This window comes from Notothenia coriiceps, unplaced genomic scaffold (assembly GCF_000735185.1).
Source record: "Notothenia coriiceps isolate Sejong01 unplaced genomic scaffold, NC01 NC01_scaffold00015822, whole genome shotgun sequence".
Classification (NCBI taxonomy): Eukaryota; Metazoa; Chordata; class Actinopteri; order Perciformes; family Nototheniidae; genus Notothenia; species Notothenia coriiceps.
This window is the reverse complement of record NW_011348523.1, coordinates 468,731-488,238: the sequence shown is the minus strand read 5'-3', so window position 1 is coordinate 488,238 and position 19,508 is coordinate 468,731. Positions and strand designations below refer to the sequence as shown.

Below are 19,508 nucleotides of genomic sequence, written 5' to 3'. Positions count from 1 at the left end.
AGAGGCTCTGATTGCTGCTCACACACCTCACTGAAACCCACTCAGCTGGCTTGTGTGTGGGCATGTGCGTGTCACAGTATATCACCGGAATATGACTCATCTGACTCTGGGGACCTTGAGGCTGGGGGGGAAGGGTGGGAGGGAGACATGCTGACTCACAGAAAACTGATACCAAATACTGTCATCTAAGAACCATGCAAATATGAAAGATGGACTGGTTTGCTGATTTAGTCTTTTTTAGTCCTTTTTCGTCTTTTCTGTCACTTCCTCTTGCTCTTTCCATGTCTCAATGTCACTCTGTGTCCCTGTCCTCAGAGATGACAGTTTCTCAGACACTCTGAGTCAGAAGGCTGACAGCGAAGCCAGCAGCGGCCACGCCGGAGAGGAGAAATGCTCGGGGAAAGACTTGGGTTCGCCCTCTGACATCAGGGTCTCTGAGGCCTATATCACCAGGTTGGTTTCCCACGGCTCTATAGCTGCACTGTTGGACTGCAATGTCTCATTAACCATTACTGTAAGGGACCAAAATGAAAAATATGGCATTTTCTGAATATTTTCATTATCTGTACAATTCACAAGAACTGAACATTTTCCATTTTGAACTGATGTGTTTTCCAAAGCAGTGTTTTGAAAAAGATGATTCTTATGTGTATTGTGCATTATAATTGACAGTACCTAACAAGAAAAAAGCAAATATGTGTACCAAAGTGCTTAAAGGGGACCTATCATGCAAAATGCACTTTTGTACGTCTTTTATACATGAATATGTGTCCCCGGTGTGTCAGGGATCTCACCTAGTGTCAGAAAACACAACCCTCTCTCTTTGCCTCCATACCCAAATCTCTACAAACGGGGCTGCAACGGATCTGATACAGACTGATCCAGATTTGAAATATCTCTGACGTCAGAAACGAGGAGCTCCGCCTATATGGGCAACAGCCACGGCCATTGCCGTTCGAAAGCGCTGGAGACGCTGTAGTACATATGCCAGGCCTGTAGGTGGCGCTGTAGTCTGCCACAAAAGCAGCGAAGAAGACTTCTCAGATTCAGCCCTTGCAAAAACAGGGNCTCTCTCTCTTTCTACACACAGCGGATCTGCTGCCCGTTTAACAGCCTCATCTTTGTCAAACTTTCTTATGTTCTTTCTTTAACGCGTAATGAAGGCTATTAAGATAGCCTTCATTACGCGTTAAAGAAAGAACATAAGAAAGTTTGACAAAGATGAGGCTGTTAAACGGGCAGCAGATCCGCTGTGTGTAGAAAGAGAGAGAGAGAGAGACGCTGAGCCGCACCGTGCAGCGATTAGCTGATACGGAGCATAGAGAGAGAGAGAGCTGCGGTCCGCGGGGCTCGGCCTCCTGTCCTCACAACTCTTATCAATCCCGGGACCGGACAATTGTTATTTCTTGTTCCTACTCGGAACCGAGTTTTGCTTCCCAACTCTGCCACTGTGCTACACTTCCCGCCCCGCCCCCGTCTAACTGTACAGAAAGCGGCGAGATGCATTTCCTTAGGAATCGACAAGCAGAACCGAAACTAACATTTCTAAACGAACAATGGTGGACACGTACAATTTGCGAATGAGTTCTGCCTTTTGTAAACTGAATTTATCAATAATTTTTCAATAAATCAGGGCGAAAAACGTCACTTGTCCGCCGGACAAGTCAATTGAAAGATCTACTTGTCCGATATTGTAAATAACACGTCCCGGACGGTGGGACGTGTACTTTTTCGCACACTGCAGTTTTCTTAATCGTATGATTTATATCCTAATCTTACTTTCTTTGTCTTGGCAGCGTACAGCAGTAACAGGTGTAGCTTGTGTGTGAGGCCACAGTTTACAGTAGGGTATTGTTCATCAGGGTGGATGCTAACATTGTTAACGTGTATATTTATCCTTCTGGTCTCATTCTTGGTGTGGACGGCCCTTAGAGTGTTGAGTCTGTGAGGCTTTACTGAAGCAAAGGTTTACTTTGAGCTAAATGCTAATATCAGCATGCTAGCACGCTCAAAGTGACATGGTTAACATTACTCCTGCAAAAAATCTGACATGTTAAGCACCGGAGCATGTGCAAGTTAGCGGAATATAATAGTTATAAAGAAAAAATACATTTGTATCTTGATGTTGGTGCTAGATGAAAAAAAGAACCGAAGATAGTTCAGTGGCTTTCTCTCATGAGCTTGATGCTGATAGGATACATTGATTTTCACATCTTAAATGACGCTCGATGAAAACACTCACATGTCTTGGACCACGATGTACTGGTGTGGCACCAGGCCATCGATGCCGTTGTGCCGCCCCTCCCACCAGTCTTCTGAAGCCCGCTGATACAGCAGCAGGGAGGCGCCCTTCTTGAAAGACAACTCTCGGGAAGAGCGCCCGACGTAGTCAAACTTGGCGATGGCTTCAATGGGCTCACCCTCTGCCAACGGAGAGAGAGGATTACACAGGTCAGGTATGTCAGACAGGGCAAACACATCAAGGAGAGTCGGCTATTATCGCATGTGCAGAAATTTTTTATGATCGACACAGGTGGTGCTATCGTATGAGATCAAAAATGTTGACTTGTTGGCTTGACTGCAGGAGAGTCACGTCTAAAGCCGGCATGTTTGCGCATGAGGAGCCAGTTGGATATATTAGTATTTGTCATTAGTAACCCTGCTCTACAACGGTAGGCCCTGAGGACCTTTAGAAGGATATTTATAGGAGCTTGTGAGAGGAGATTGAGGGGCATGTCAGTCACTGAATGGATCATTAGGCTGGGCTGACACCGACTCAATAACTGTACCAGTAGAGCCCTGGATCAGCGACATGGCAAATTAACACGAAGAAAACTAGGCTAGAAGCTACAGAAGGAAGTATTATTATTGCTTGCTGTCATTTTCCGATGATTTCTTCATAACTCTTTTTTTTATCTGCATGTATATTTTGCTGTCTTATGCTTTATGTTTAAATTCTCTTTTAAATGCAATTCCTTTGAATTTACGGCTTCTGTTTTTATCGTCTTTTCAATGGAATCTTAACGTCTGATGTATGTCTTTCCATTCCCTTTGAAGCAATCAGAATTTCCATTTGTGTGATAACTATACAAACAAAAGAGTATTGTCAGTGATGGATAGAGGAGATACAATTATTATTTATTGGCAGTAATTATTCTCTCCAAGTCCATAGTTTATGAAATCCCTTTATCAAAAAGGTACACGTCTCTGAGCCCAATATGCAAGCTCTACAGCAACACCAGTCTAAAAATAGCTTTTTATTTCTCCCTCACTCCTACCTCTGCCCTCCTCCCATCTCACTTTAAGTCAGAAGGACCCCCTGAACAGACCTCGGCCTCAACCAACAGCCACTCTCTTTATACACCGGCTAAATGGATGAAGCTTGTATCGGCTGTGAAAAGCCATCATGGTATATCTTTCACAGGAACAGAGAGACCGTGAGAGAGAGGATATACAGGCAGAGGTTTCCTTGCTTCATTTGGTTGAAAGGATTGACAGGGTGGATGTGACGTGAATTCAATAAAATGTGACAAGCAGAAATTTACTGTCAGAATTAATTTGGCTTCACTGCAGCGGACGAGGCTGTTAATAAAGTGACGGGGCCCTTTTTGGTGCAGGGGATTTCTCTTCCTTGGTTTTTTCTCCATGTCTTTCCCTAACTTCAACCAATCCATCCATTCTGTTCCGGTCTGCAAATGAATGTACGCACACACACACACACACACACACACACACACACACACACACACACACACACACACGTGACGTGGCTGCTGCTGAACACTGACGACTATAAACTGAAATCTTGGTGGATTTTCTCTTTCATGTTGTGCTATAATAACTGAGAATCCCTTTAGATACAACATCCAAGTTACACACAAAGAGACACACACTACGACTGTGTGAGCTGGAGGCCTGTGGTTTAAGAGATACAAACTGTCAGATGTCTTACACAAGCCAGTGGAGCAGAGTCAGGGTGAATGTTGCTCTACTTTTTCCTACATAGATATAGGGGAGCAGAAGCCTGTTTTAAGATATGTTTAAACTCAATACAGGAGAGGGTATAAAACCATTTCTCTTCTTTTTTCTCCTATCCTCCATTTTCCCTGAAGACACATATTCATCCATGGTGTTTGTAGCTACAAAGAGAGCAGGAGCCTTCATGCTGGACATGAAGAGATGAAATGGCTTTAGATGTGGCTCTCTATGGTGAAAAAAGATGACCTTTCCTCTACAATGAAGAACACTGACCTTTCACAATAACTGCACGCCTGCCTGGAGCACTTGACAACAAGGACGTCATGCTACACTCCTGCAAAGTGATAACTAATCAATGTCCTGGGTAATTCACCTCTGACCTTGTTGCAAATTTACCAGCAGATAGAACATCAATGTATTGATGCTGTGCGTGAATTGCCACTCTGAAACTGGCAGTTCATCTCCAGGGCGTGACAGCAGCGGTCCATGAGACCGTCATCTGGGACAACCCCGAGCAGAAATATGCTGAGGCACAATGACAGCATGCTGATGTTGAGCAGGTATAATGTTCATCCATACATAGTTTAGCAGGTTAGCATGCTTACATTTGACAGTAAGCGCGGTTAGGTGCAGCTGAGGTTGATGGAAGGTCATCATTTTCTTTAGGTATTATTTGTATTGAAATGTAAGTATTGACAAGATTATGTCGCTATGTGAAATGAAAATAATAACTAACGTTGTTACAGTCAATCTAAAGAGGGACATGAATGTAGGCCAAATAACTAGAAGTAAAAATATTGACCTCATGGTAGCGCTTGAAGTAAAAGTCAAGCGACCACATAATTAAGTAGGTACCAAACCTTTGGGACCATGAATGTCCGTAGAAACTTTCATTGCAAATTAAAAGGTCTTTAATGGTATTAAATGAGGGTCGAAAACTGGCCCTACGTTTTATAATGCAACTGACCTCACACAATCTTTATCATGTGCAAAATATCACACAAAAACTTTGACCATATGGTGGCCCTTAAGGAACAAATTAGAACATGATTAAAGTCTATAGGTTTAATCCTCTGGGAACCATACATGTCTGTACAGTCGTTCATTTTGCCAGAGAGGGATACTTTAATGCATCCGCCTGTCCGTCTTGTGTCCACTTACTTTAAGGGCAAAGAGGGCAAACACATTTTGAGCCTTGAGAAGAGACTATTTCTGTGTCAAGTGCTGGTAAGCAAACAGGAAAAGTGGTTTCCTTGTGTGTCTGAATCCAAATGAGGTCATGGGGATTTAAAAATAACTGACGACAATAACTTGACCACAGTTCAAGACTCCGCAGGGAGGGATTCAGTGAGGACATCCTCCCCGTCCGCTCAGAGAAGCTTTTGGAACAAAACCATGGTAGCAAGGGATTTCTGGAAAACATAATCCTCTATTAATTACTCAAAGAGTTGATAGCTGCCATCTGTGTTTTGCAGTGGGAATCTTTAGAAGTTTCCTCTAATCAGATGTCCCTTTTTATAAAGGACATCCAGTTGATGACTTTCATTTGGAAGCAGTGATGAACAGCTGATGTAGTGAGATCAGATCAACCAGATTTTCATACTACGTCAATGGAGCCTAATGACGTGTGGTGACAGGGAGCCCCTAAAAATCATCTCAGGGTGTCAAAGGAGACAGGATTTGGGCACTTGTTACCATGGAAACAGGTCTAGGGGAAGTCTGCTTCTAAGATATGGAGCTTGGGCTCTCTTGTCATAGCTGCAGCTTTATTGCGTTTTTCTGCTTTTGCACAGCAGTGAATGATCCCGGTTGATATTTTGGTTTCAACCAACTCACTCATTATTTGATTCAGATCGAACTATTTCTAATTATTTCAATCAAACGAATGGAAAACATGTAAGATTACATAAATGCACAGTATCCCACCATTTCTAAGTCTTTTGTGAGTTTGTTTTTTCATCATATTTCTCTTGGACATGGAAATGTAGTTAAATGTAGAGAAAACACAGACGTTTATAATTTGGAACGTTATTTTAAACCTGGAACTTTTGACACACACTCCATACGTTTTTTAATTATTTTATGGAAACCAAGGTAGTTGACCATTTTAACCCAAGAATGTGACCCTAAGAAAACAAAGCTTCTCTCCCAAAAGGGGTCCAGTTAGTGTTGACCACCCTGGATTTGAATAGGGGGATGTGGAAGTGTCCCAAGGCCTCGAGGGAGAAGCAGAATCATTAGAATATGAATGGCTGTCCATCACTGAGCCCAGTTCCCTGGTCCTTCAAGGATACAGCATTTAACAGACTGAAAGGCAGGATTAGCTGCTGGATTCAACCCTCCCAAGACCAAGGACAGGGAGAGTTTATACGGATTTAAGTATTTCATTCTATGATTGAGTGAGTGCTCAGGCGTGATAATGAACTTTAATTCACGTGATGTTCATAAATGATACCGATCACAATACGGATGGAAAACAATGGTGCAAAATGATGACATAATTGAAGTAGTTGTGTTGTTGTTTGTTACTCACCGTCCTCGCTGGTGTGTGTTTCTGTCCCTCCCTCATTTTCCACTTCCTCCAGGGCTCCATGCTCACTGTAGGGGCTTTCACTGTGGGGGGGACAACATGCAAAGTGTCAGAGTCACAGCCAAGGCGATGCAGGGATTAAGGGAAAGTTGCAAAACAGACACAGATCCTGAAGGTTGTTGGAAGACACCATATCTAATTAACTTGTATCTCATTTCAGTGAAGATGACAGGGTAAGACAATTATTAAGACCAACAGGAAGAGGCAAAGAACCTCTGTCTGTGGTTGGGCCTCTTTTTTCGAAATGGTGATCTTCTGGCATCGTGCTGTGAGAGCTGGCTGGTAATGCCACAAACAGATTAGCTCAGCGTCTCCTCCCATGCTAACATGTCACCAGTCACCTCCTCTTCTACAAGAAAGGGAGGCAGCCAAGACAACAAATCTCCCCAGGGCATCATGTGTGTTGCGGGGGGAACATGGAGGTGCTTTAGACGGGTGATTAGCTCTAGCTAAATCAGTCAGCCTGTGGTAACATGGGGCATAACAACTGGGGGGGGAAATTGATACAGAAATAAGTGAAAAGCACTGCCAGTGCTTACAGATTTAGCGTTGGGAAAGTGACTCAGGTTTGACTCAGCTCTGTTTGACCCCAGCATGTGCTGCAATTCCAAAAGTCATAATTTCCCAGCCAGATCGTTTTAGCCCGTCTTACCGACAAAATAGTCCATGACCTAAAGTTAGCACTGAAACATGCTTGACCATGTCATGTTCCTTAACCACAGGCACATAATTGGTGAGTGTAATTACTCAAATTAGCTCCGCTGACATACTACTGACACAGCTGCTGCGTTGTAAGCCGATGCATACCTGCTTGATGTGTGAGCACCTAATGAAGGAGGTTTGGCTGCGTGCCTTTGTTCCATTCACGGAAAGACATTTTTATAAGAAAATCACCAACCTCTGTCTGACTCTACATGTTGTTTAGGAAATCTATGCAGCTGCAGGAACTGATCTCATCAGAATGCTTTCCACATTCTCTTTTAATCCTGGATAACCTACAACTTGACGTTCATACAGCGGTGACAACAGGCCCTAGTAGCAACAGTGTATGCTTTGTAGCTCAGACATCAAAAGTTGATTTGAACCATGGCTCCATAATACTGACTAGCTAGCTTTTTGCACATTTCTAAAACATTATAAAGCAACCAACACCATATCTATGGACCCTAGCCACATTTCAGCTTGCTGGTTATCCTTAACTTATGCCACAGAAAGCTAAGAAAGCTAAATTCAACACCCTTTGTCATTTTACATAAATTAGTATCATAGATCACACAGGGCTGCCAACATTTGAGTTCAGCTTGGAGTGAGATTTTTTTTTTGGTGAACCGAAAAAACAAAACGTTCATGTGTGCAGTGTTACAAATGTATTGGACATGTACAAACTAGGGTTTCCCATTAATGTACAGGGCGCTACAGTGGAATACGCACATACACAGTGTACCCGCGTCTCTTAAAATGAAGGCCCGATAATCAACTCACAGCATATAAAATGCCATATAGGTGTAAGCAGAGGTAAAGTGCTATTTTATAAATGGGGGGGGGCGAGGGTGCTCTGGGAAGATTTTTTTTTTTTAAATATTGAAGTTAAATGCATCAACCTAGTGCACTTTGAGAGCAAAATGAATATATGGATACATCTCTCAACACCCATATGAAACAGAACTGTGAACAGATTTTCTTTATGAATAGCCTATTTTACAAATCACTCACCTTTTAAACTGTATTCTTGTTTTACTGTCATATTGTATTTCATGACTGTTTTTCATTTGTTCTCAGAAATGGTGACCAAAACGTTTGAGACCCACTGAGATAAGTAGACTAAAGTGAACTATCTAAACAGAGTCCCTTACCTCACTGAGCTGTAGTTATCTCTCAGTCTGACAGGAGAGAGCTCTCCCTCTCCTTGTTTTAGAAACAGCTTCTAACATCCGTTAGCACAGCTAGCTAACCAGATGCTAACAACAACAATGCAAATAGTGAGTTTGGTAGAAATATACTGTATAATAGTAAAGTTATTCAAGATAATGCCATATTTATTGAAGATTTTACATTATAAATATTCCCCAAAATTATTCAAAAGCATATTCTTCCAAACTCCTTGCTGTAGTATGACACACAGGAGACTATTGATGTTTGTGGTGAGTTTGGTAGTAATAAGCTGTGTAATAGTGATTGAATATTATTATATTCTCTTTTTTCGGAGTTGCACTTTGCAGATCTGCAAAGTGCAACTCCGAAAAAAGAGAATATCCCTGAGCACTCGTTTCTACTCCGGCTGCGGATAGAGACCAATGTAATGTGTCCAGCTCGGAGGACGGCGCGTATTGGCTTTTTTGGGGGGGCTCCAGAGGCGGCTCCAGAGGTGGCTCCAGAGGCGGCTCCAGGTGTGGCTCTTTCTACTCCGGCTGCGGATAGAGACCAATGTAATGTGTCCAGCTCGGAGGACGGCGCGTATTGGCTTTTTTGGATCAAAATGTGATTGTAGTTCGTTGTCAACCTTACCACGGTACTTAGGAAACGTCATTTGTGTCTGAATAACGTTTTCATGAGTTATTGATCCGTGAAATCAGAATCTCCCAATATCGTTCCAACTTTACTGAACTAAGCCAGAAGACCGTCTCATTTCGTAGACCGCTCGGTTTGCTGTTCCTTCACTTTATTTTTATATACATTTATTTTGGACGAAAACTTAGCGTGAGGAAAGGCATGTGTGGCGTGAGTGCGTGAGACATGGGTTAATTGCGTGACTCTCAAGCTCAATGCGTGAGTGTTGGTAGCCCTGGATCACATTAGCTGGTAAAGTAATTTGGAAAGCTAACTTACTAGTGGTTCCACTCAGATGCTACTTTGCTAGTGATAACATTAGCGAGCAAGCAAGCTAAGGTTAGCCAGCTAGCTGCAACTTAGCTATACCGCATTAGCTATACCGCACCTGGCATTTGCTGCCTTGTTAGGATAAAGTAAGGTAGAAAACTGTTAGCAAGCCAATTCACCAGCCAGACCAGCACATGGTGATGAATTAGCTTTCGTCTCCAACTTAATACAGTATTATGCTAAGTTAGCTACACACTGTTTAAACTTCTCATCTTTAGAATATCCGTAGCAAAACCGTCACAGGCCTACATAGAAGTAAGTCCACAGGCTCTTATAGGCAACGGAGAAAGTTGGGGAGGGTCTCAGTTGAAATATTAAAGTCAAGTCTGTCAAAAACAAATGTGGAACACAAAGCAATTAAAACATGTTTAACGTTTCCTAGAGTGCCTTTAATCAATAGCAACAGCACCTAAATGCATCATTGCTCACCAATAGTCTCCTCCAGCCATACACTTCTCATAGATGGGCCCCTCCAGTTCTTTGGCATCAGGAAAGATGTTCTCATTGTGGATGATGATGGTCTTGACAATCTCGTTGACGTGGGCCTGGCAGGAGACCTGGTCCTGGGTTTCTGGTGTGGGCATAAGCGTGGGGCCGAAACATATTGCCAGGTTGTACGGGTCCATCATGTTCTCATCACTGTACTGGGACACGCTGAAGAGGGGAGGGTAGGAAAGGATAGATGGGGACAAGGAGACCAAGTTAAGGCAGATTGAGAGGAAACAGCACTGGGGAAAGTATTTCAGATAGAATCATGACCGACAGCTGTGAATGCTTTTTAAAATGACATTTCATAAAGAGGAAGCACTTCTAAAGTAAAGGATGGTTTTACTGATAAGTATCCATAAACCTACTGGTTGAGGAAGGCGAAGAGGTAGCGCATGACGATGAGGACTGATCTGGGAATGGTCAGGAGGATCTTACGGATGAACAGCGCCCTCTCGTACAGGCTCTCTATTCCTATAGAAGCAACAAAAGAGAAGTCAGTAATGTCAGTACAGTTATATAAGTAGAAATATTAGCAAATTAACAAAGCCCTCTTTTTCCATCCATTTGCCTCAGCTACAATTCAAATGCACCACATCATCTACTTGAAGATGTTTATTTTTACCATGCAATATATGAGCATATAAACAAAACTGAATATTGAAGCTGAGCCTTTTACTTATCAGAATAAATGTATGTCTCTGGATGACCAACAAGGACTTATAATTGAAGTGCAATGTAAAATGTGTATGTGTGCGTGTGTGTGTAGAGGCCACAGGAAATGTATCAACTCTCTGATGACCTTGATCTCAGCCTGTGTTTCACTGCTGACACCAAAAGGAAGAGGAAGAGGAAAGTCAGCTTTTCTGTTTGCACCTGACGACAGGGAGGCCCAGTTTTTATTCCTGCTCTAGAGGAATACAGTATCTCTTTTAAAATCATTTCGTCAAGTTCTCTGTTATTCACTAACCCTACCAACAAAGAAGTGACTTTTTCTAAAACATAATTATTGTACTAGGAACACAATTGTAACTTTAAAAACAAAAACAAAGCATTTTCAATCCTTTCCCTTTATCAACAGCATTGACTGTGAACCTTTATGTCTTTCATTACCATCTCATTTGTTCCGCTGTGGCGCTTGAAGCAGCCTATTTCATTTGGCTGGGCTGGGGCTCTGCTGGGTGCTAAAAATAGCGCTGTCACCCTCCAGCCACTTTGTGCCATCTGGGATTTGAGCTTCTGGGCTACTTGTGATGTATTTCATTTTTAATGAATAGCTAACTAGGATTCTGCAAGGCTCCTGAGCACTTCAGAAGATCTTATTCAGAGACCTACTCCAGTGTACACTTATACATCAACCTGGAAACACACACGCGAGAACACCCACGTGAAACATCCCTGCTGCTAATTCCCAAAGGAAAAATATTAGTAGCTGCAGTAAGCTGCTGTGTTGGGAGAAAAAACAGTCAACTGAGAGCAGTTAAAAGGAAAAACGTTCTTGTAGCTGGTCGGAGCTTCTTCGCATGGAATAAGCAGATCATTTTTAATATGAAGCTTGCCGGGCGTTCTGCCCACACTGCAATCACTGGCATGTTGAGCTGGGGAATGTAAACAGGGAATCCCCATCATTCACGCTGTGTAAAAATACACCCAGGAAACACTTTGCACACTTGCCAGTACACTAAAGCCTGCATGAAGAAAAAAGCACACACTCACATGGTCTACACAAAGCTGCACCAGGCATTGCAGCACACGCTTTGCCCATGTGACTCGATGCATGTTCAATTGTTCTTTAACATAGCCTAAAGCCCCCCCTAATGTCTTAAAATATGAGAAAAGGCCACACAAAGAGCTGACTTGTCTTTGAACTGACTCACAGCAGAATGACTGGGACTATTCTTCTGTTGACCTCAGTATACAGTAGATTAAGCTCTGGATTCAAACGCCGCTCAGTGCTGCAGACATTTAACATTCCACTGCGATCTGGAAGCATGGCCAGCTTTATGCCACTTACGATTGATAATTTCCTTCTCAGTACTCGACCAAATATCATAGAGTTGTAATAAAACAAAGTGCCAAGGAGAAGGAGAAGTCAGAGCCATTCTGCTGACAAAATACTGCAGTCAGTGGGAATTATGCAAATTTGAAAGACAGATTCCATCTAAGTGAGATTAATTAACCACAGTATAATAACAGTTGTTATGATAAGATCATTACAAAGAGATGCACTCAGAAAATAAACGACATGTCTGATACAAAGCAAAAGTGTTGTTTCTTACTGATGCAAGACAGCAGATCATTGAACCTCTCTTTGGGGAAAAGAGGGTTCTCCAGACCACGGAAGTAAAGTTTGAGAACGCCGGCCACCGAGTTGATGTCATGATTGTTATCATCGTCCGCCAGGGGGTCATTTCCTAAGACATAGACAAATGATATTCTAAATGATTGAGAATGCACAGGACTGAGGTGTGAAATATGTCTAAATTACAATTAGCCCACTGGCTTAATATGTTCCATAGATTGTGTAATGATTTGTTATAACGTACCTCTTTCAAACGAGTTCTTGATGTCATTGACTTCGAGATGGGATCCAGATACGCGAAATATTCCTTGATGTTGAAGGCCTGAAAGGAAATAAACAAGGGCAGACGGTAAGGAAGACAAGAGTGTCCACGACAGATACTCAATGCGATCATAAGTCTACTTACAGAAAGAAAGAGACCCTCACTCAGCAAATAAAGCTTACTTTAGTTGGACCTAAAAAGCACATCCTCCCTGTTAAGCCCCCTCACTTTTCTAATTAAAGATAATTAATGAGTCAGGGAGGCTGCAATCAAGCTTTAGTCAAGTGTCTTCCAGCTGGGATTAGGACTTAATAAGGGGAAGGGTCAAGGGTGAGGAGGAAGCATGATTAGTCGGCCGTTTTGTCACTTTTAAATTGGTACGTCATTGCTTGTTCCCTATATAAGATGCAGTGCCTGTAAACCATGAAATCTCACTTCTGTCACATATTTAATGCTAAAAGAGTCTACATTTTTCTTGTGTATCTTTTTTTCAATTTGGCTTGAAAATAAAATAGTTTTGCATCACTTGTGCCAGGCTCAGCTGTCTGTCTGTTTGTCTCATGGTAGGTTTGAGAAACTGGGTGTAAAAAGGCAGCGCCGCTGTAAACAGGATGGAATCTGCATTTTCCCATGACTGAACACAGTGGAGCCCCAACATGAAAAACTATGTACACACCCAAACAATTAATGGCTGGGATTCACTTGAAGTCCCCTTTAACCAAAGTCAGACAGATTTGGAGATGAAGACGCTGGTTTATGAGAAGAATCCATAAATACTGTCATCAAGTTATGGTTGCATATCTGTCGTGACAAACGTGTTAATACACAACATCCAACTCACCATACAAATTTATGCAGCGAATACAGCTTTCAACCACGCGGGGGATAGCTTGTCCAGAGTCCTATGTAGGCAAAGTGAACAAAAACACCTAAATGTCAGATCATGTATAATGTGCTGTTTGTATAGCATGTACAACAGCTAGAGCCCGACAGATACAACCGGCGTTTCAGATGTTATCGAGATCAATCATTGAGAAAATATAAATAAATCAAATACAATCAGATAGATTTATCAATGTAAATATAAAAAAAGAGTTCTACATGTACTTCTTTTAAATAAACATGAAAAGTAAATATAAGATAATGCTTAACGTTAATCGGTAAATATCCAGATAACATCAATTTGCTGAAATATCTGTCGGGCTCGGAAAGAAACTGGTTAATGTGAATTTAAAAACATGCACACCCAGAGTAAGTGAAGGCGGTATTTATATAAAAAGGGAGGGTCACCATTTTGTGATCTTACTGAGACAGATTGAGTTGACATTTCCAGCTATTTGTTCATGCCCAGTCTCCCATAATAACTCACTGAGCATAAAAAGATCAGAATATATAAAAAAAAAACACTTATAATCCGCAGCAAACTTGTTTTCAACTGGCCTCTAGTGTTGCTAAATATACTATGTGTTTTGTTATTCTAGCAATCAAGTGCACACTGTGTTTAAATTGAGGAGAGCTTATCTAAAGAGCCACACACTCAGTATGGAGCTCGGGGCAGGAGTGGTGAGATGAGAAGTGCAGCGTGGTCCGCTTCAGGGAAAACACTCTCCTCTCGCTGCTCAGACGCTGACTGTTCTGCTGTGGTGCCAGCTGATCCCACGGCTCCGTGCTGGACAGGGACTCAGTACATGCTTTTAATGATACAGTGGATCTGTTTACAGTCCTCAGGGGCAAACGCACGGCCCGACACAGCGACCATGCCAAAATCAAAACTATCTATTGTCAGAGTGGGCAGAGAGTCTGGTGCAGCAGGATTATGTAATATTATCTCTTTGGGTATGCGAAACTGGGGATGACTGCTTTATATCACATCGATTTCATATCGATTTTGCAATGGGATGTGGTTCATGCTGGGAAACACAATTTAAACTAAAATCAGCAAAATCAGTTTAGAGGAAAAGGTCAAAATCAAACATGTATCTATTTCCCACTTGCTTCAAGAGCCAATTACTGCCTTCTCTCCATTATAATAAAACTAAAACACATTTGAAAAACTCAAAAGTAATGACTCTTTTTAGAAATCATGCCCCCGTTACTCAAGGTTATCCACAGACCTTGTTGTGAGCAGTTTTAACTGATATCACAAACAATCTAGATCTAAAAAACACTACAAGTAAGAGGAAATTATACATTTTTGATTGTGGTGTCCCGTTAAGGATAAAAGCTTCAATTCAGTCTGTCTCAGTCTTCTCACAGATGGCAGGTTATGTATACAAGATATAGACAAACACAGTAAGATATACAAATGGTGTTAGAGCAGGACAGATGAAGAAAATGAGCGCAGGAAAGCAGCATGGGCTCCCCAAGGTGCTTCAAGGTACCTGATGTCGAGCGTGTGAGTTCCTTCGTCCGCGGCTATAGAGAATTGTCGCAGAGAAACAGAAAGAGAGAGAAAAGCAAGACCCAGATTAGGACCACAGCAGCTGCCCACCAAAGCTTTTGCTAAGAGCGCACCCTCATTCCCCTCTGTGCATCACACCCATAAGGAAACAATGAGAAGTGGACAGGCAGGACCGGACGCGGCCACCTATGAGAGGCAGAGAAGAGGCCCGAGGAGGGAGGCAGGGCACTTTATCAGTCTGCCATCTGCTCCCTGACTGCCAGTCACCCTGCTGTTCCCACTGGCCTCTGCTCTGCCTCTGGAGGAATTCATATCTCTGGCAGAGCAGCGCAGTGATGCCAGGTCAGCAGCGAGTCAGGGGAGCTGACTGAGACAAACATTTATCCCTCAGACGGCCATTCCTCTCCTCCTGCAGCCCTCCAAATCTATCAGAGCCAACCTCACAGGTCTGACACCAGAGCTCACTGACCCTGCCATGAGGAAGGTTTCCAGAATCTAGAATTATTTGTTTTTGTTGGTAAAAGATTAATGTAAGCTCAAATGCTTTTGGGGAACCCACCAAAATGGCCAGTGAGCCAGAGCAAGACAGAAAATAGATAGGAGGAGGAGGAACAACGTCGGGCAGGCAGGTTGGTAATCAGTACCTTGATAAATGACTCCAAATTGCCATTAAATAACCTAACATTAAAAACAGAGCGGGGTCTAGCCCGCCGGGTGCCGGTGTGGGTTCTGAACTGCCCATTGGGATGTCTAGAATACAAAGAGTGTGTTAGAAAAAGTAAACAATGCAGTTTTTTGTAGTGTGGTTCATCTATCCTTCAATATCCAAAAACTGAAGTTGAGGCTTCAGACGTGAGGCAGGTGAAAAAGGTTATTTTCAGACTCCAGTGAAAGCCATGAATTGGCTTATTCTTTATAATCCTGTCACAGGCCAGTGAAATATCCAACCTGCTGGGAGCATCGTATGTGTCAGCATCCTCCTCATGGCAGGCCCTGCAGGGGATTTCCTCTGTGTGTGTGTGTGTGTGTGTGTGTGTGTGTGTGTGTGTGTGTGTGTGTGTGTGTGTGTGTGTGTGTGTGTGTGTGTGTGTGTGTGTGTCTTGGTTTGTGATTTCATTCTATTTGGCTTCTTGTGACCAGTCTGACCAAGATTCAAAAGTATGGGACTTTGGTCGCTTCTGCTGCTCAATCATAATGAATTATTCAGCTAGAAAAGCCTCAAGGTATTTCAAATATATTATCATGCAAACAAAAGATAAAAACTTTGCCTTATGAATACAACAGTAGTATAAAGCATACCACCGGATCACTTTTTACTCACATTTGTTTAGAACTAGTGGTGATTAACCCCACCCAAGAACATGGCTGCCTTTGTCAATTTGCCAAACATGTTCTCGATTAATTTTTCTATCTATAAAATGTTAGAAAATCATGAAAAATGTCTATCACAGAGCTCAAGGTGGCGTCTCTGAATGCTGTGTTTTATATGAAGGAACAAAGAGTTCCAACTGATGGATTTGACCTCGTTATTCTCTAAAGGCAAAATACAACCTCAATTTTGATTGAAAAAAAAGAAGCTACATAACTTAGTCATTAACACGTGAGTGACCCATAGAAAATAGCAAAGCAACCTAATTACAATAATAGAGTATATCCAATAAGTTATCTCCACTTTTGAACATAAATGATGGGTTTTCAAAGATGTGCTTTTTTTTTTTGGAACCAACTCTTTCTTAGATCAATGCAAATTATTTCCCTTATTTATTAGGCTAAACATTGTCTACTTTGTCACTTCCCACTCTTTTTACAGGTAGGGAAAGGAAAGTAAGGTCACCCTTTTACACATCAACAGGTTGGACTTTAAAACATTGAGGTCGGCACAGCTGCTCACTGCTCTCCAGGTTGTTTTTTCTAACTAGACTCCTCTGCTGTCATGGTCACAGAGGACTTCCCATGAGAATGTCCTGAGGCAACCTGTGCGCACCATGATGTGCTGCAACACGGCACAAATATCTCTGTCACTGCTGAAAGAAAAAGTGCACTGGATGTGTGTTTTAAATACGCTGGTGTCCTGAAGCGTGTGTGTACTTTACCTTGTGGTCATGTAGTCGGCTCTGTGGCCTGCGGGTGAAGAGAGAGAAAAGAGAAGAGATGTGAGAGGAAGTTAGATGTGTGGACATGCCAGGACCTGTCTCTGAGGTCCCTGCGGTGCACTCTGCATACGGCCAGTGAAGCATTTGACGCCTGCCATCTGTCCGCAACTGCTGGCCTCTTGAATGGCACAAACAAAACGAATACACACACCTACACACACACAAATACAACAGCTCATAGCTCGAGACACATTAGCTTCATTACAGTAAAAACATCCAGCAGGCACACAGTTTACAATCTACAAGTGTGGACTAGCAAAGATTAAGCAAAAAAATATATAGCTTCCAAGTGGTTTTGAAGAACAGAAGAGGTTTCGTTTGCGCGGCCATCTGTTCCTGTGAACAGGATCTGACCTGTCTGTGAGTCTGAGTGACTCATACTGTACTACAGCTCATTAACAACAATATGATTAAGGAGTTTGTGAGAGAAGTAGGAGGCTTTTCTCCCCTTGTTAGCACAGCTTCATCACTCATTAGGTGGACAGTTTGACTGAGACCACCAGCACTGCAGGGTAGAACAATGACTTGACTGACTCTCTGAGTGGCAGATTAGCTGAAGCCCCGAGGAAATTCCACCAATGTAGACCGAGGAGAGACCGTTGGTAATGACTGCCGCCCCTCTAATGCACGATAGTCCATTAAGTTAGGAGCTAATCAATCACTAAGACGGATAATACAACTTTACAATCCCCCTCAGCTCTCGCTTGCCGGGCTCAAACACAGATTGCAATCCAGGAGTTTAGAGTAGTGAGAAAAGCGGGCAAACAATGGAACATTTGCCAAATTAAAAGGCCAAAATTGCTTGACAAAGACTGCAGAAAATAAATAAAGACAACATTTAATAAAGAATTATTATTGATTGTGGCTATTTGGATATTGAAAAGGACTTCTACAGCATACACCCATTATATTGTATAAACCAACAGCTGGGAGATAACAAGGCGAAAGTCTGTCGCTGAATGTCGGGCACTCGGGGAGCGCCTTTCGTCTTAGTTTTTGCGGTGTGTTCCGCTTTTTAACCGATTCTTGTATGTTGAATTTATTAGGGTCCATGTCGTTTAAAGAAACCAATCTGATTGCTGTTTAGCTAAAGCATGACTTAAGTCAAGAGTCAGAGATAAATTGTCCATCTTCATGTAATCTTTTCCTTCCGATAGCTGGATATTTTCACAAAAACATTGCCATCAGGAATGACGGGCGGGTGTAAAAATGGTTGGCAAACGAAGCTCCATTTAATGTTTGAATCATAACAACAACTTGTTGATGCAGAGCCCTATGTTTTCCTATTACACTCTGTTGAGGGACGACTACTGTTGCCATCTGGGATGAAGACAGTTTGAGCAGAATGTTTGTGTTCCCTTTCGTCTTTGTGATGTGTTCAAACTCAGCTTATAAGCAAAAGTTCCATGATGTGTGCTTGTTATGTCTGGGCCTTAAGAGAAGTGTATATCAGTAAAGAGTTTTGACTGTACCTTCACCAAGTGTCCTCTTCAGCAGGTCATGTTTGGCCTGCAGTTTGGAGATGAGATTACTGCCCTCCAGAAACTCCCGGAATTTCTGTGGAGAATTGAGAGTAATTACACAGCGGGCCCAGAGTGCTCCTCAGACAGCAATCTATGAAAAGAAAAGCTAAGGGCAAAGGACATGCTGTCCATCTTCAGACGGGAACAAGATAGCACTTAGACTTCCTAGATTAACATATTTTTTACCCCTTTGCCAGCTAATCAAAGATAATAAGGGGCTTGGTGCATGAGCAAAGGACTTTTAAGGACAACGTGGAAAGATTAAGCTTTTTAAAGTAGCAGATAATAACTTTAGTTCATATTCTCTGATTCATTTTACAGACATTTGTAGCAGATATTAAACAGACCACAATAATCTGGCATTTTCACAAATCTAAGTAAAGAAAGCTTACTAATACTTCAAAGAGAGTCTATAAGAGGGATGTATTTCTATTTTCATACAGAAATGAAAAGACACCTTTAACGTCCTTTGTATTTGTTTATTCGTATCCATCATCTTCTTCTCTTCTTCTTCCACTCACCATGAAGTAGAACTGCTCCGTCTCCTGCTGGTTGGCCCTCCTCTTGGCGATGCTGGGCTTACTGAGGTACGTCTCAGAAACGGTGGATTTGACCGACTCCGTGGACCGGCTGTGGTGGAAACACTCGGACACGTCGTAGTCTTCGATAGTCGTCATGTCCTGGATGGTGGTCAGGGTGGCCTCAGATGTCTTTTTGATCTGGAAACACACAAAGGATAAGGGGGAAAGATGAAGAAAAGTTGAAAAATTGCAAAAACACAGCCAGCTAAAAAGCTAGATGTGATCTCTTCACTATCACCATGTTACATCACAGCATATCTAGCGGTTTAAATCATCACACTCCATAAAAACCTCTCTCTCTATCCCATGACACTCTAAAAAAAATGCAGGTGTTTTCTGACAAAATGCCTAAAGT

The 19,508-nt window shown here is 42.3% G+C and overlaps 1 protein-coding gene across 2 annotated transcripts in view; it reads right to left on the bottom strand.

Annotated features, from left to right (window-relative positions):
* Positions 1-2,238: 2,238 nt before the first annotated feature.
* Positions 2,239-19,508, bottom strand: part of srgap1a (SLIT-ROBO Rho GTPase activating protein 1a) — a 75,875-nt gene continuing 58,605 nt past the window's right edge. Inside the window, exons 9-19 of one of the 2 annotated variants that reach the window (XM_010775604.1) lie at positions 19,094-19,291; positions 18,522-18,606; positions 16,990-17,017; positions 15,541-15,646; positions 13,337-13,397; positions 12,478-12,555; positions 12,211-12,345; positions 10,300-10,405; positions 9,875-10,099; positions 6,512-6,591; positions 2,239-2,423 (exon numbers count right to left, since the gene is read on the bottom strand). In XM_010775604.1, the coding sequence (XP_010773906.1) occupies positions 2,239-2,423; positions 6,512-6,591; positions 9,875-10,099; positions 10,300-10,405; positions 12,211-12,345; positions 12,478-12,555; positions 13,337-13,397; positions 15,541-15,646; positions 16,990-17,017; positions 18,522-18,606; positions 19,094-19,291 (1,287 nt within the window). Of the gene's footprint in view, positions 2,424-6,511; positions 6,592-9,874; positions 10,100-10,299; positions 10,406-12,210; positions 12,346-12,477; positions 12,556-13,336; positions 13,398-14,876; positions 14,911-15,540; positions 15,647-16,989; positions 17,018-18,521; positions 18,607-19,093; positions 19,292-19,508 lie in introns of both variants that reach the window. The other variant, XM_010775605.1, reaches the window with a different exon arrangement.